This window comes from Leuciscus leuciscus (assembly GCF_965113295.1).
Source record: "Leuciscus leuciscus genome assembly, chromosome: 15".
Classification (NCBI taxonomy): domain Eukaryota; kingdom Metazoa; phylum Chordata; class Actinopteri; order Cypriniformes; family Leuciscidae; genus Leuciscus; species Leuciscus leuciscus.
The window spans coordinates 33,490,431-33,509,294 of NC_138739.1; the positions used below are offsets into that span (position 1 = coordinate 33,490,431).

General features: G+C 37.1%; 2 protein-coding genes across 2 annotated transcripts in view; one reads left to right on the plus strand and one right to left on the minus strand.

Annotated features, from left to right (window-relative positions):
* LOC309475525 (ICOS ligand-like) overlaps positions 1 to 11,350 on the plus strand; it is a gene marked incomplete at its 3' end in the record, with an annotated part of 52,674 nt that extends 41,324 nt beyond the window's left edge. Inside the window, exon 4 of the mRNA XM_082138368.1 lies at positions 11,103 to 11,350. Coding sequence (XP_081994494.1) covers positions 11,103 to 11,350 — 248 coding nt within the window. The remainder of the gene's footprint in view (positions 1 to 11,102) is intronic.
* The window catches only part of LOC309475517 (uncharacterized protein), a 174,914-nt gene that overhangs the window by 121,064 nt on the left and 34,986 nt on the right, over positions 1 to 18,864 (minus strand). The window lies entirely within an intron of this gene.

Below are 18,864 nucleotides of genomic sequence, written 5' to 3' on the forward strand. Positions count from 1 at the left end.
CAGTGAAGACATAAAGCAATCTAATTCTACTCTAAACATCTTAAAGATTGGGGATGAATTTACATATGTTTGTTTATGTATATAAAATTATAACACAATCAATGAATGGTAATAACATTACAGCCTAACGTTACGTGACGCAGCTGGGCTGGTGTTAGAGACGCACCTAAAGCGTTTCGATTCATTTCTCCGTGGTTATAAGGAGTAGAGACATGTTTAAAACGTCCCCTGAATCCTAATTTTCTCTTAATTTTCTCAGCTTTCATTTCGACCTATTCATGACTTGATCCTTTAAACAGAGTGAGCTATATGAACTGTAGTAGACGACACCCAGTAGCCTACACACCCCTCTGACTGTAACCGCTAACTTTAGGTAGATACTTTGTATACGGTTTTTCACTCACCTCTTTTGGTGGACCTTTTCCTCGTTTTTGCTCTCCTCTCCGGTTCACATATGGTTTCCCAGCATCCCTCAAAGACTTCCTTGCTCTGTCCTTCCATTCATTCATGTTCGCTCTCCTTTTTTTGCCGAGGTTTTGCCTATTAATGTCCGCAGCGGACATGAAAGCAACCGGCGTCTCCATTTTTCGTTAGTGGACATAAACGGTTTTTCCGCGTGAGACTATTTAAAAATGTAAAATACAGAGTTTTGGTTCGCGCGAACACCCCGCCAAAGTGATTCTGTATACAAAGTGGCACACATACATTCAAGTCACATGGTTATCTCAATTTGTTTTTTTTTGGACTTATACGGTTGTTCGTCACATGAACACAGTTATTGGCTGGAACAGTTTGTTATGTTTCGTGGTGCGGGTTAGCCCAGTTTGTTTTTGTTGCTGTTTGTGGAGCCTGTGGTGTCTGCAGAGACCACGTTTTTTTACAGTGTGTTCAGGGGACAGGTAGCTACGGATAGTGAGGAGATGTTTGCTGTATGTGACAAAAAAAATTTTGGCCTAAAAAACGCGTGACATCGCTTAGAGCACCTTTAATTTATTTAAATGTAAATCTCGTTGGGTTTTGTTCTACTTGAACCATTCAATCCCTTTTAGTAATCGTTCGTGATTTTTTTTATTTTTTATTGAAAGGCCTCCCACGCCCACCTACAATACCTCCGTGGCCCAAGTTACCAATAGATACCAAACGAAGTTCATCTGCATCCAACTCTGCAAAATGTTACTCTACGGAGCAAAATACCTCCAATAGATTGGAAGCAGTGTATCTTTTGCCAACAAGATCAGAAAGAAAAACTTCATCTCATACAAGAAATGAAATTTCTCCACAAACGGCAACAAAAACAAACTGGGCTCACCCGCACCTTGAAAAATAACAAACTGTTCCAGCCAATAACCGACAAGAAGGATTTGGGGTGGGGTTTGGGGAGTTAGTGTGCGGATGAGGAGGAGGGAGGGTCTAGCTAGTCTCCGTTTTGTTTGACAATAGTTCTTATTCGATCTACGTCATCAATGTTCGCGGCGGCCATGTTGTTGACATAGAAACCACGGCAACTGTCAATCTGTCAATTGACAAGCGAGGCAGCGTCGGTATTATCCATGGCATTATCGCTGTATATATTTTTTTTAAACAGCGCGATGGTGTGTTATGTAATACACGGCTGTTCTAACAACAGCAATAAGAACCCCGGAGTTAGTTTTTATGCGATACCGACTGTCAGAAAACGTGAAGGGAAGGAGACAGAGGAGTTGAGCCAGCGCAGGAGAGACTTGTGGCTAGCTAGGATAAATATAGGCTAAACTTTCAGCCAACTCCCCACAGCAAAGTCTGTTCCCATCATTTTACCACATGTTAGGGGGGATTGGGGGGGGGTGTAAAAAAATATATTGCATGACAATAAGTGTATTGTGATTGTCAAAACATTTTAGTAACTAAACTGAATTTTTTTAGGTTTAGTGACAACATGTTGCAATGTTTACATGGTACAATTTCTGGTAAGCTAACGTTACGCTTTTTTTCATTATTTCAATTCAATTCAATTATTGCGATTATTGTGATAAATATGTAATATAGTACACATACTTAGCTAAATACTCTCTATAGCTCTTTTTTTCTAGCCAACTAACGTGCTATAGCCTATATTATGGTCATCAAATGGCTTTCCTGAGGTAAATGTTATGTGACATAATTGTTCTCCAACTGTTTTATTGACCCCTTTGTTTGATTGATTGGTCGATATTATGTATGAGGAATATACATTTCGGTAAGTTGTACTGTATCTTTCAACATTGTTCATTCGTGTTTATTTACTAGCTAGAGATGATCGGTTCATGTGCCGCTAGGGATCTGTCACGTCACATTTACAAGCGCCAAAACTGTGTTTATTGTTTGAATTTCATAATAAAAGTGACAGAATCTGAGAGCTGAGATTTTTTTATTATCATAAGTAACCTGCCCTGTCTAGTCTGTCGGTCTCCGTGTCCTCTTTGCTTCGCGATTTTTCTGTGCGTGAGAAAATGTATGTGGGGCGTGAGAGCGTGTGAAAAGTGTCAATTGCGTGTGTCTCACGGTGAATGCGTGAGAGTTGGCAGCATAAGTTACGGCTGGCAATAAGGACGGATCTTTCTTTACTTAAGACTATTGGGTCTATTTAATATGGGTCCACACCAATCAAGCTTATCTTCTCTTGATCTGCGTGCGGCTAGGGGCAGAACAGATGTCATGTCAACAATATGGCCGCGGTATAGCTACTTCCGGTGTTTGCGAATAAGGCCTATACTTTAAGCGTCAACAAGAAGTGACGTCACCCAAACATCACTTAGAGCACCTTTAAATGAAATAAATGTAAAGTTTTTCCTCCAATCAGTCAGTGTAAAAGCAAGTGTGTTAAGTTTACGGACTTTGATGTCATCTAGCTAATCGCACTAATAGGCTTCTTTTAGTGATCAAAAATGCTAAAATATATACTGCAATTATTTAAACTACATAGATAGATAGATATATAGATAGAAACGTTATTGATCCCCTTGGGATGTTTATGAAAACATGTCACATTATGAAAATATACACTGGACATGACTTTACCTGTTAGCTGTCTTATGTTTCCGATCAGCCGTTCTGAGAAGTGTGAGAAAGGCTAAGCTCGGGGAGGGGTGGGGTGATATTGGGGAGGGCAAAAGTGGGGGAGTGCATTACAGCACATTTGACCTCAAAACAAAATACAAACTAAGTAAAAGTAGCCTGATAATATTAATAATAATAACTTAATTATTAATTAGTTAATAATAGTTCATAGTTAAAAACAACTATTTTTGCAATATCTAAGCAGGTTCTTCACATTACATCTCAAATCTGAATATGGCATTGAATTGCCCATGTAGGAAAACTTACAAAAGCACATTTATTTCATGTTTGAACCTTGTTTAGTCAAAAAGATATACTGAAAAATAGATTTAAGCCTGGTGGTGGCGGCCATTTTGAATTTCTAAATTTGTAGGCATTTTGGGACATTTTTGAGCTTCATATACAGCAGATTTGGATTCAGCACCCCTTAATACCCCTAGAAATGTTGTACAATATAAATAATCACAAAATGCCTCCAGCACTTTAAATAAGCACATTTTATAATAACCAGGCCAGCGGCTTCAGAGTGTCGACTCGTCCCGCTGAAAAGCTCCTTCAGACGGCGCAGCTTCTCTCCGGATCCAGCGATGCGAGAGCTTCGCTGAAGAGATGAAAAATCAGATATCAGCTGCCCGCGAGCCAGATTTATAGGCCTAAGCCACGCCCGTTTCGGCGGCACGTGACGCAGCGGGCGTGAAGCACCCTCATTGGGTCTGACGTCACGCTAGGCCTCGCTCGATAGGCTGCTGCAGTTGCCGCAGAACAGCCAATAGGCACGCGAGCCGTCTTGCCTATGTCTGTATGCTGCCGCAACGCATTTTACAATAATACAAAATTAAGGATAGTTTTTTTGGCTTCAATATCTCGCGGAAAAGGGATTTTCCCCTAGCGTAAGATACTTACGCAGTACGAGAGACCTCTCGTAAGAGAACATTTGCTCTTGACAACAGGGAAAGCTAGTATGTTTGCTTATAGCATACCGTCAAAAACTACAATTTATGAGTTTAATATCATGTTTTTCTGTGGTTTCATGTGTGAGAATATATTATTTTATTAAATTCTATAATACAGGCTATGTTGATTAGCATTGCATTAATGGGTTAGTTCACCCAAAAATGAAAATATTTGAAAAAGCCCATGATTTACTCACCCTCAAGTCATCCTAGGTGTATATGACATTCTTCTTTCAGACGAATAGTTGTATTAATTAATATAAATGTCCTGGCTCCTCCAAGCTTTATAATTAGAGTGAATGGCTGGAAAAAATTTAAAGCCCAAAAAAGTGCATCCATTCATGATAAAAAAAAAAAATACTCAGCACGGCTCCCGTGGGCTAATAAAGGCCTTCGGAAGCGAAGCCATGGGTTTTTGAAAAATACCCATATTTATAACTTTATAATCTAAAATAACTAGCTTCCGCCATACGACCGCACGCATACTACGCAAATTGACTTGCGCCACAAGAGTAACCTGTGACACATGTATGACGTAGGATGTACTGTAGGAGTAAGCTTAGACTCCTCTCACGGTTCAAACAAATAGGGCTGTGCAACAAACTGAAGCTCCTCTTCTATAATATATATAATAGATGATATTATAAAGTGCGTCGGGTCAGGGGTTAGTCTTCCACCGTAAATCGATGTGTATGGTCGTCTGGCGGAAGCTAGTGATTATAGTTTATAAAGTTTTAAATATGGGTATTTTCCTTAAACAAACGCATGGCTTCACTTCAGAAGGCCTTTAAAGTGGAGCACATTTATAATGGATGGATACACTTTTTTGGGCTTCAAATTTTCTCCAGCCATTCACTGCCATTATAAAGCTTGGAAGAGCCAGGACATTTTTTTTTATATAACTCTGATTGTATTTGTCTGAAAGAAGAATGTCATATACACCTAGGATGACTTGAGGGTGAACAAATCATGGGCTAATTTTCCTTTTTGGGTGAACTATCCCTTTAAAGACATACATCATTCTTATGAAAATACCTGAAATAGCTTGATGAACACAGATCGCTATCATGTGTTTGTCTTCATGTTTCATCAGTCAAATGTCTCTAATTGCATGTTATTATATCCATATTGGCATTTCCTGATACATCATAAGTGAATCTCTTCTATGAATCTCACTTGTGGACTTTCTGCGCGAGGTATGAATCAGTTCTGGGCTTCCAGTATGAATGAAACAGACGACATGAGAGTGTTTAGCGCTCCATTTCGCTATCATCTCCCCATTTTGGGTCAAAATAGAAAAATAATACTAAAGTACTTTGTAACGTAGATACTTGAGTAGTTTTTAAGCAAACTATTTATTTACTCTTACTTGAGTCATATTATTTTTCAGTAGCCTACTTCGGCTTGTACTCAAGTAAATTATTACTTAAGTAGCAATACTTTTACTTAAGTACAGTTTTTTTTTTTTTTTTTTACTCTTTCCACCACTGAATAAAGGTGACTTGAATAGCCTCTTATTGGGTTGATTAACCAAACACTCCATGTGCCATTAAACATGCGCTACAATTTAACTCCATTATACAGAGCGAGAGCGGCCTCTAGAGGCGGAATAACACTGACTGAGTTGTTAACGTTAACACGTGAGGCTGCGCTCAGCACGGAAAGATCACGCTTCATGGAAATCGCTGACACTTCAGCATTTAAAACACTGATAGCGAAACGGTATGCATACATAACACTAAAGTATATTGCCATGTCATTATAAAGTTACAAGTAATTAATTTGTTGACTAGATGCAGCATTAGCAGAGAAAGAACAGAAGTATGTTTGCCGTCGAGTCTGAGAGGAATAACATTAGCTACCTCAAGCGATTAAAGCAATATGTGACAAAAAATAAATAAATTGTTTTATGTAGCAATTGTTACCATCTATTTCCATTAGTTTATATCCAGCTGGCCAGTTTTATCCATTCATTAGCCGGCGAAGTTGCATATTTAAAGCTAGTGACGTGATTGCTTTCTCAACATTGATATGTTCATGCAGCCATAATAAACAAATCATAAACGCGTATCTTTTTTTTGTGTGCATGTGAGATGAGTAAATGCACGCTCACATTACACACAACGCCTCTGCACATGGATTTGTCTCAACATGGGGACTGGAGAGTGTCAGACAATAAATGGGGAAACAAAGTGCGTTACTTATTTGTAAAGGTAATCTGATTACGTAACTCAAGTTACTTAAGTGACATCCTTTTTGGTAAACATATACACATACATACATAATACAGTACATACATGCATAAACAGCACATCTGTGTACTGACATTTAATTGGTGTACACATTCTGAACGCCACTATCTCATCATCATATCCAACACCTTCCTTAAACTTGCTAAATAGGCCTACATTAAAAGGTTATTTTGAATAGTATCAGGGATTCATTGGGTTTATATAAAAATAACAATTGCAGCCTCTTGAGGGCAGAAGAGGAAACATATTACACACTGTAGTCCTGTGTTGCGTCCCATGATGTGAAGAGCTGAGTTAGGTTTGAGTTTCACATCAAGCACCACTTGCTAGTAAATATATCAGATAAAGGCATCAGGTCAAACCTGTACAAACTATTGAAGAACAATCAAACTAAATGCCTCTGTGTATTTCAGAAACAGTGTGATGATTATAGGCATCAAAAGCATTTTGTCCACATACTAAGACAATATACAAAACAATATGCTGTGATACAAACAAAACAAAATGTTAATACATATAATACTGAAGAATATTTCAAAAGAAGAGAAATACAAACCTGGTGGCCATGACAAAAGAGGACAATAACATCAAAACTGAAGAAAATTTAAATAACAAAACAAATCAGTGTACTTTTTGCCTTTTCTGTCTCACTGTTATTATTTGATCAATCTTTTTTTAATTGTGTGTAAATATATAATTTAATGTTAGCAATGTTTTGGCAATGTAAAGCTTTTTACCATTACAATAAAGCCACTCGAATCTTGAATCTATCAGCATTTTATTAATGTTCAGAATAGATGTTTACAACAAAACTAAAGGAATGTACATGTGCCGACAAAAAATAAAACAAGCAACACGCAACTGAACCTGCATGCTGATACTGTATGATTATAAACAAAGTTTGAAAGGCAAATTCATTGCAAGACTGCGAGCTTTTGCTTTCTCTCTCTTTAGTTGAATACACAAAATATACTTGTACCCTAGTTACTCCTCCCATCAGTCTCTTCCTCCTCCCATCAGTCTCTTCCTCCTCCCATCAGTCTCTTCCTCCTCCCATCAGTCTCTTCCTCCTCCCATCAGTCTCTTTCTCCTCCCATCAGTCTCTTCCTCCTCCCATCAGACTCTTTCTCCTCCCATCAGTCTCTTTCTCCTCCCATCAGTCTCTTCCTCCTCCCATCAGTCTCTTTCTCCTCCCATCAGTCTCTTCCTCCTCCCATCAGTCTCTTCCTCCTCCCATCAGTTCATCAGAGAATATCAGTCTCAATCTCTCAGAGCTTGTTCAGTCTGTCAGGATGAAAACAAGACAGAGGAACTGTGAGGAAGATCTTTCTGGACTGAGATCAGATATGAAAAAGAAACAGGTAATATCTGTTGTAGAAGATTCATTTGTTAATTCATTTTTGAAAACCATTGTTAAAAGCCAGGCTGTATTTCCTTGATAAATTCAATTCTCTCTCTTTCTTTTTTTTCTTGTTTTTCTCTGTAGGTCAGAATGAGGATGTCACTGGAAGCTCTGCTATCTTGTCCTGCTCTTACAGTGTTAAAGTCAAGACATGACAGTAAAGACTCAGTGACAGTATAAGAAGACATCATTCAGAGAAATGTTTCAGTTGAGGATCAGGATCCAGAACACAGAGTTTAAGAGAGAAGCTTCACTCAGATACTCATGTAAGTCTGAGAACATTTACTCATTTACTGCTGTTCATTTCACTAATACTGGATCAGACGTCACATCAGACAGAAGGATGAGTAAAGCATCCTGCTGAAAAGACCAGCTTATTTTTTATTATAGCATATACATCAAACGTGATTATTTTTCAGTGAAACTAGCACAGTATAATTTTGTACACAATATTTGGTATACTAAAGTAAAAAAAAAAATATATATATATATATATATATATATTTATTGGTTTACTATAGGCTACATGGTAAAAAAAACAAAAAAAAAACATCATATTATAGCCTATTTAATTTAATTGTGACATAAATGTATGGTTTTGGGAAGTAAACACTATGAATTACCAGATAATTAAAGGCGGGCAGAAGTTTCATCTGGAGCAAAAAAAAAAAAAAAAAAAGGAAAAAGAAAAGAGGGAGATCTTCAAGTTCTGTAGTTCAAACTAGCTTCAAATTACTGTTGCAAAATGGATTAACCATTACCCACGTCTTCCAAACCACCTGCAATGTAGGCTACACTGTTTTGCCTCTTTTATTAATGCTAAACAATGTTTTTGAAAAAAAGCTGTTTTTAATTTTCAATGATGAATTATTGCAGTGTTCGGACATATTATAGACTGTTAATAATAATTATATGCCTATCGTTCATTGTAATCGACCTTAATGTTTTAGACAATTTTCAATGAGGAGGAGTAAGCTTCTATGTAATATTTTATTATCCTCACATCCGTGGTTATGTGGTGATGCACTATGAAATTATTGTGTGGCAATTTAATTATAATAGCCTATCAATTTAATAATAAAAGTAGCCTTCCCTAAAAATAATAATAATAATAAAATAATACTAATAATAATTTAATACATAAATTGGAAATGCTAAATCATCTTGATATTGATTGCTGATGCTTGTTTTGAAAATATCTCTGGATACCTGATATCGTCTATGGCGCTACCCGGCACGAGGGTTTATCGCGCTGATTCGTGCATATTTCACACGTATAGTGTGAGCCGTGAAGTCGCAGCTCGACGTTCAGACCGTATAGTGTGAGCACATAAATCTGAGCTTTGGCTTTACATCGCATGCGATCTCGTTCAGTGTGAGTATAGGTACCTTGCTGAAATCGCAGTGTATGCCCGCCTTTAGGCAGTAAAAACAGTAAAAGGACATTCAAGTCGTTACACATAGGCCTATATGATTACATTCTTTATAAATAATTCTTATCAGTAATGCACATTAGTGTGTTTTGACTTTTGAGTGATATTTGATGTAAATTAATAAATGATTATTGCATTATTTTAGTGTTGTGTGTTACCCTGATGGTGTTTTGTATTTGTGTTTGATGGTGCACCGTCTATATGAGTATTAATCATGTTTTATTAATAGGCCATTTCTACTGTGCTACCTGTATTATTATGGTGGTTATTGTTACATTTTAAAGTAAAGGCAATTTTTTTACGTTAAAGTAGGTATGTTAACATTATATGACTTAATGAAATATAAAGTTGGCAGATAAACTAAACTGGAAGATATTTTTTTACAGTCTAATCTAACCAATGAAAATGATAAATAAAATGCTTTTAAAATAGAATAAACAATAAAGATAAAATAAAAAGCTTTTATCATTTATTTTATTGATGAATTAAAGTGTATATGACAGACAGATTAGAGATCAGGAGTCTTGATTATAGCCTACCGAAGTAAATTTAAGATGAACGAATATCTGCGCATGTCTGATCATTCACGTGATTTCTGTTGACGTCACTTACGTCTGATGTCATACGTAGAACTCATGCAGTGCGGAAGCTGAAGAGCTACGATACTTTCTGGTGAAAAAGTAGTATTTCACCCTATAAAAAGTATTTAATGCAATATAGTCAAATAATACATATATTGATAATATTGGTCCACCATGATGATCAGGTATGTTTGCTGAATGCAGAATGAAACACTATTTGCACACACATGTACTTCTCAGCAGTGAAGGCCTGATGTAACGTTAGCTTGTTGCTCGTGTTCGTGTTTATCCTGCTGTGTTTTGGTTGCCAAATGCTTTATTTTAACTAGAATTAAAAGGGGATTTTTAGTGTTGTTAAAATATTAAACATGAATTGGTTTAGCAATGATTATAAAGTTTATATGCATAGTAAGAGCAGTTAGCATTAGCACTTTTTTTTTTTTTTTTTTTTTTTTTTGGTAAGTTACAGATAGTTTTATTTGATAGTAGTTTTATTTGTAGTGAATTCAAGGTTTTACCAATAGGATAAGAAGGGTAAAGTTGTCAATTTAAGAACATTTACTGCCAGTTTGTAACCTATTTAGAGATGAATTTAGTGACATCAGTGATCAGTAATAAAACTAAGTATGGGAGGGACACACTATCCCATCTTACCATCTTACCTTTATGTGTGTTATGAGGGAATCAAACTCATGACTTTAGTGTTTGTACCGTACTATTCAAGTTGAACCAAAGGAAGCAAAATTTTTTTTTTTTTTTTTTTTTTTTTTTTTTTTTCTGCAGTTGCGGCTTCATCTGTGTGTTTGCGGTGCTGACAAACAAAGGTGAGCATCTGAACAAACTACAGTTGAAAGATAAATGAATGCATCTGACTGTTAAAGTACAGTTACAATTAAAGTTTCTGTTGTTTCAGTGTCTCTGCAGGAAACAGTAGAGGCTGTTATTGGTGGTTCTGTTCTCCTGCCGTGTTCTTCCACTGAACATGATATTAAACTTCAAGATATTAATGTGTTTTGGAGACACAATGGCAAGATTGTGTGTGATATAATTCCCAGCAGTCGTTCACTTGAGAAACAGGATCCAGAGTATAAGAACAGAACTGAAACTTTTCCAGAGGAGAATGAAAGAGGAAACTTCTCCATCAAACTCCACAAACTTATTAATGCTGATGGAGGAAAATACACTTGCCTCATCTCACATTCATCTGAACATTACACTGTACAGCTGATCATTATGGGTGTGTGAAAATAGTAGATTAGGGCATAAAGTTTTTAACTGAATTAAAGTTGTTTGCTTTAAAATCTAAATACTGCAAGAAGTTGATCCCATATTTGATGTTCATTAGTGATGTTTCAGTCTGAATGTTTCTGTATATAAATTATAGTTGTTATACTTTTTTGTTGCAGAATCAACAGCAGGAAAAGTAACCATATCGACTGAACAAGAAAACCATGGAGAAACAGAACCAGACAGTGTGGAAACATCATCGCCTTCGCTCTGGGTTGGCATTGCAACTGGAATTATATTTATAGTTATAGTTATAGTTATAGGTTTCATTGTAGTTTGTTGGAAAAGAAAGAACTCAAGCAGTCGTAGGACAGACAGACACGACATGAGTTCAGACGCTCATGAGGTTGCACACATGAATCAGTAATAGCTGATAATAACGATAAAGCATTTGGTACATGACACAACTGTATAACTGTAACAGCAGCAACTGCATGAGCTTTAGCGCTAAACACAGGCCACATCCACACGAAGCCAGAGCTTTCCCTATCCGATATTTTTTTTCCCCGTTCAAAAAAAAAATTCCGTCGTCTCAAGAAATATCTGCGTACACACGAAACCACTGAAACCGACTCAAAACGATGTAGTATACATGCCAGACCAGTATGTGGCGCTGTAATTCTGCCACAGACATACACTAAAAACGGAGAAGAAGACTTAAAGCATGCGCATAAACCTTGCGCGCTGTATACTATGGCTGTATACAACAATAATATTGGGCACAGTAGCTTATTTTTTTCTTTTCTTTTTTCTTTTTTCTTTTTTAATCAAGAACTTTGTTGAACAATATGAAAAACCATAAATGTAGTTGCTGTGACTTAACGGTGTCTGACTAGTTGACACTTGGTGTGATGACATCATCGTTTCACAAAATGTACGGATTGGCCGTACACACGAAAACGCAAGGGCGGCGTTTTCAGATTTATCCACCTTGGGACCCGGTTTAAAAAAATAGCGGTTTCAGTCTCCGAAAACGCCGGATCCGTGTGGACAAAACGCCAATACGATAAAAAATGTATACGTATACAGCAAACCGCGTCTCCGTGTGGACGGGCCCACAGAGTCAGTGGAAGAGGTTGATGCTTCCAGTCTTGCTGCCACAACTTTTAGATAGAAAAAGTTAGAAATAAGCAGAAGACTGTAAAGGATTTGGTTGAATAACAGAGAACAGAATATAATCATGTAGATTGAGTGAGTGTGTGTTGCTGTATTTCCTGCTAATCACATTAAGCCTATAACAGTTTTATTTTACAGATGTTAGGATGAATTTTGTGGGAAACAGCATTCTTCCTTTCATTCATCCGTACGTGTTTGTGTCATATCTGTAAGTATAGGACAGAAGGTCAGGCTAGCACTATATACAGTGGAAGTTGTTTAAAGCCACAAATGGTGGCAAAGGCTCCACGATCTACTTAAGCTTACGATGCTTTTGGGAAACGCAGACAAGATTCACAAAACAGTGTTTATGTTGGTAACTCTGCCCAGTCTAAACAACAGCAGAATATAAGTTAATGACCTGATCATAAGACATATTTTCTTAAAGATCTGTCTTTCATTGTTTATTTATTTATTTATTTATTTGTTAGGAGTGAGAGAGTTTAATGTTGTTAATATTGAGTTAAAGACGATCACCTGTAACCATGGGATTCAGGGATTCATGGGACTCAATCCCAATTCTATTTTATACCCCTTCGCCTACCCCTTACCCTTGCCCCTTGAAACAGAGTGGCAATTAAGGCGTAGGGGTGAAAATATTCCCCTAAGAAATGGGACACCACTACTAAACCCGTTACACGTCATTATGAGTCATGGCTAGCGCCTACGTCACAGGAGATGCGGCAATGTTTATCACAAACTTCCAATATGCCGTCGTCAGCTGTAGTCATCTCAATTGCGTGAATTACAGCTATTTTTGTGTGTGCATTTTTCTTCTGAGTTTCGCAGTAAACAACGGATATGACGATATCTTCGACGCCTAATGCTGCGTTCACGCCAAACGCGAGTAGAGCGTCTGACGCGAGTGATTTCAATGTTAAAGGGTTAGTTCACCCAAAAATGAAAATTCTGTCAGTAATTACTCACCCTCATGTTGTTCCAACCCCGTAAGACCTTCGTTCATCTTCGGAACACAAATTAAGATATTTTTGATTAAATCTGAGAGCTGATCACTCCTCCATAGGCTTCTAAGTGATTGAAACTTGCTGGCCCAGAAAAGTTATTAAAGAGATCGTTAATATAGTCCAAGTGACTACAGTGGCTCAATCTTAAGTTTATCAAGCAACGAGAATACTTTTTGTGCGCAAAACAAACAAAAATAACGAATTTATTCCACTATTCATTTCCTTCTCTCTGGGCCTCGTAGTGTTTTTGCGCAGCGCGTCTGTGTTACACGTCACCACGTAGGCTCACTATTGGTCGACGCTTGTCATGTGTGTGATGCGTGGTGACGTGATATTCTCGTTGCTTGATAAACTTAAGATTGAGCCACTGTAGTCACTTGGACTATATTAACGATCTCTTTAATAACTTTTCTGGGCCAGCAAGTTTCAATCACTTAAAAGCCTATGGAGAGGTGATCCAGCTCTCAGATTTAATCAAAAATATCTTAATTTGTGTTCCGAAGATGAACGAAGGTCTTACGGAGTTGGAACAACATGAGGTTGAGTAATTACTGACAGAATTTTCATTTTTGGGTGAACTATCCCTTTAAGTCAATGTAAAGACGTGTTTACGCGCGTCTGGAGGTCTTTCGGCGCGAATGAGGCGTTTAGCGTTTTATTCACCTCATTCGCACATTCACTTCGCTTCAAACTTTTGCTTTTTACACGCGTCATATTGTTAACGAACTTTAGCGATTTTTTTTGCAACCGTTTCTTTGAAGAACATGACCGTAAATATGAACACAAGATTGAATGTGACATAAAGAAAATGATTAGCCGGTGTATGCAGGTACATTTCTCATACCCCTTCGTTTGAAGTGTGGTCCCGAAAAATCTTAGGGGCTGTTTACACCTGGCCACTTCATGCGTTTTCTCAGATCGGATAGCTATCCGATCGTGAAAAGACCAGGTGTAAATGCCCTCCGAAACGCATTCGAGACGGATTTGAATCCGATCGCTCAAACCACTTCAGGAGGTGGTCTGGGCTGCATTCCAGACGAAACTGGACAAGTGTAAATGCATCTGGTTGTTGAAACCACATATGTAAATTGTACTCCTCCCAAATATGCTAAAAAAATAAACGTGTGAGAGCGTGTTATAGGCTAAATGTAATGTTATAGCCAGATATGACGACGCTACTGGAACACGCATCACTGCATATGAGAAGCTGAGCATCTATTCATTAAGCCAACGTGCAAACTATCGCAAATCAAAGTGAAAGTAAGTCGTAGACGCTTAACACAATCATCATCGTTAAAAGTAAATACTTAAAAAACGAAATGATCTTACCAGGGCTGTTGCCGCTCTCACTTATGCGGTCTTTGATTTTGAAATTTTAGCTGATGATCAATAAAATGAAACTCATATCTGTTGCTTTCGGTGACGTGCACCCCATTAAATCTGCATATAGCGCAGGAATTGAAGATCGGATTTAAATCCGTTTCGCAAAAACACATTTATGTGACCAGGTGTAAATGGAATCGTTTTGATAAATCAGATTGCTATCCGATCTGAGAAAACGCATGAAGTGGCCTGGTGTAAACAGCCCCTTAGTTTCAAGGGCTATCTGGCCCTTCCCCTTACCCCTACCCCTCCAACCAAAAGAGAATTGAGACAACCCTACCCCTTCACGGGAACGCGCAAAACGGAGGGGTAGAGGCAAGGGGTGAATTGGGATTGGGCCTTAATGTTCCTCTACAAGTATTTTATTCTGCAACTGCTAAAGGAACAAACGTTACATATTCTTGCCTTAATGATTATTTATATTTTATACCCTTTATGATTATCAGTTTTAAGTGTTTTTACTTGCCATTGTATAAAGTATGCTATACATAACTTTGCCTTATCTTTCCACTTTGTAAGTTAAATTAAATTTTTACAGTTTTCTGATGTAAAAGACACGATGTTTTGTACCGTTATATTCTTATGATCAAGACCCAATAAATTGTTTTGATGAAAATGATGCATCTCTCAGAATTGTTTTGATATTTACAATCTTATACTTTCTACTAACACCAAATGTTTTGCATTTACATTTATAAATTTGGATGACGCTTTTATCCAAAGTGTGAAAGCAGAAATGTGGTTTAACAAAACTAGTGTGCAAAACTATAAAAATAGTGTGATTAATATATGATTTTAACTTTAAAAAGTTTTATTAAATCTAAATTAGGGCTGGGAAAAGATTAATCGTGATTAATCGCATCCAAAATAAAAGTTTGTGTCTACATGATATATGTGTGTGTACGGTGTATAATTATTTTGTATATATATAAATACACACTTGCATGTACATATTTAAGAAATATTTGTTATTTATATATAAAATATTTAAATTTATATATAATATAAATTATATATAAATATATACCGTATACATGCAAATATTTCTTAAATATATACATGCATATGTGTGTGTATTTATATATACAAAATAATTATACACCGTACACACACATATATCATGTAGACACAAACTTTTATTTTGGATGCGATTAATCGCGATTAATCTTTTCCCAGCCCTAATCTAAATACAATAAGTGTTTGACCAACTATGATGCTCCAGTCTGAATGCTGCTGTATGTAAATGATAGGAAAATGATAGGAAACATGAAACAAATCCACCAAAAACTAAGCAGAAGATACAGGAGAAGCAGACAGTGTAAATATAATGACCTTTAATATTTGTGTTGCATCAGCTGTATTATCCGCAGTGCTTATGATTTGTTTCATCATATTTCTCTTGAAAAAAAATACCTTATTTTAAGGTTTCATTGTTACAGTGTTATTATATATTTCAGTACTGAGTAATATTAAGCAACTACATGTACTTAGAGTTAGGGTAGGATTAGGATTTGGTTGAGGGTTAGTTGCATGTAATTATGCATAATTTACTGTTATTACTATGGTAAGTACATGTAACATATGTAACAAGGACACTGTAAAATAAAGTGTTACCAAAAATAACTCAAGCTGACTCTATCTGGATTTTATCTTAATTTATAGATCTTTAATTGGTTCTTCTCTGGTGCAAAATACATTGTTTTGTTCCATTATATTCTTGGCAAATGCATCACATTGTTTTTATTGAGTAGCCTAACACAATAAGATCTTCACACACTGAATAAGGAACATGATTTTGCTGTATCTAAAAGAAATGAGTTTGTCAATGAGTTTCCATCTTTACCACAAGTGTTCTTTGTCACGCTGCGTTTGACAGTATTAAATGTATTTTGTATCATTTCATGTTAGTACTGCACATCATTTACCAAACATGTTTGATATCATGTCAATTAAAACAATGTATTTGTACACAGTGTGCAAAAGATTAAACAGATAAAAACTGCTACACAGCTCTAACACTAATACTGGAAGATAATTTTATATTTATCATTTTATATTTCTTTAAGATTAAAACTGCACATCGTTTAGACAAAAATTATTAATTCCTGACAGCACATCAAATTAATAATTTTTTTGTCCCAAATCCCATTATAACTTTGTTCATGTCTTACTGTACGTCACTCACTCCAGGATACTTCTGTCTTGTGTGCTGCTGAATATTGCAAAATTTTGACACGTAACATTTCATGCACAATGATAACTGCTTAATCAGAAGAGGAACAGAGTGAACCGAGCAAATGATCATAATGTCCAGAGACATGGTGTTGGGCTCTTTACAGTAACTGGGGCTCTTTGAGGGCCAAATGAGGCTCTTGATGGATCTCAGTATAGAAATCTGTGGAGAAATAGGACTGGACTCTTCTTACTTGTGGCAATGTTTATAACAGTATCCTGGAGCCTCAGCAACACTATTCTGATAAATCATCAAACAATGGCATCAGGTGATACACTTCTGCAAACTAAAAGAGACAAAGACAAACAAACATTCGCAAACACAAATTTAAATGACTTTATAAGGGGATCTTAACTAGACATTGATGTGAGCTGGGGACACAGAGTCAGTGAATATTGTGTGTGATATAATTCCCAGCAGAAAGTCAGAAACAGGATTCAGACTATGAGAACAGAACTGAAAGTTTCCCTGGTGATTTTCAGAGTTTTTCTAGAAACTGAAACTGGTGATTTTCCATCAAACTCACCAATCTTCAATACGCTGATGTAGGAAAATACACCTAAAATCACAAACACATCTGAACTTCAGACTGTACAGCTGATCATCAATGATGTGTGAAATTGGGTAATTTGTGTGTTATGTTTTTAATTTAAAAAGTTGTGTTGTAAAGTTACAGACATTGTTTAAATCTTCAGTCTCCTCAGGAATATTCAGAGCTTTGTTTTTCATTGTACGCAGACAATCTCTTTTTCATCTGTTGAAGTTTTGGGATATTTATTTGGTTGTTTATATTGGAAATTTTAATAAAACTAAATGTTTTCTCATAACCAAAAAAAAAGATAAAAAAAAAATAGGTATACACTTCCCTTACATGGTTTCTACTAGGAAAAACACACACCACAAGGATTCTCTGAAAATAATGTTTGAATTCCAAATAAATGTTTCCTCATCATAACCAACCTACACTTTGTAGACACTGAATATACAGTCTATTTAAAGGTTTATTATGAAAAGTATCAGAGTTGTTCAACTGGTTTAGATTGTGGAGAACTATCACTATCAGCCTATTGGAGGCAGAGGAGGAAACTGGATATTCTCTACAGAATATGATGTCTTGCTTTGGTTTGGCCATGAAGACATCGACCTTAACCTTAATTTTGTAGTATTTTTTAATAATATATGGAAAATTAACAAGTGTCAATGGTCAAGATAAACCAAACATGCAAGAATCAAAAATATCAGTAAAACTTTGTAAAGACATTAAAGCCAAACTGGAGTTGTGTTTTGAGGCAGTGCACTGGGGCTCTTTGAGGGTCCATGTGTCACAGTGTCTGTTGTGTTTCCACTGTGTGTCCACTAGAGGTCCCTTCCTTCCTTTCTGTCTCCATTCATCCTGGAACCACATTTCCCATAATCCTTGTTTGTTCCCATCACTTGTGATTACACCCAGCTGTTCCCATTTATGTTGTTAGTGTCTGTGCATAAATACCCTGTTTGTGTTAGTTCATGTTACGGAGTCATTATTGTATGTCACTTGTCAATGCTAAGGTCTGTTTTCGTTGTTGTTCTTGCTTGTTTTGTGTTATTGGTTATTGAACTGATTAAATGGATTTCAACCCTGGCATGGATGACTACGATTCTAATTACTTTGATTTTTACCTTTGCATGGATGATGACGAGTTGGATTGCCCTGATTACCATGTTGCTGCGTTTGGATCCACCCATTTCTCCGCTAGCGATCGTGACAGAATGACTCCGTCACACAAAGGATCCAGCAGCATGAACATTTTTCAGGGCCTGGCTTTTTGGGCCCGCCAGACTGAGGAGGCCATGGCGCTGAATTCCCCTAAGCACCCTTCACCACTGATTCCGCCCAGCTCAGAACCTGCACATTGCCATCGGAGAAAGAGGAGGAGAAGGAAGACCTCCTCCGTGACTGTGCCGGTGGTTCCAGTGCCGGTGGTCCAGAGTTCAGTGGCTCCAAAACACAGGAGGAGGAGAAAGGCTCCCTCTGTAACTGTCCCGGTGGACCCAGTTCCGGTGGTCCCGGGTCCGGTGGTCCCAGTTCAGGTGGTCCCAGTTCAGGTGGTCCCAGTTCCGGTGGTCCTGAGTCAGGTGGTCCCGAGTCAGGTGGTCCTAGTTCTG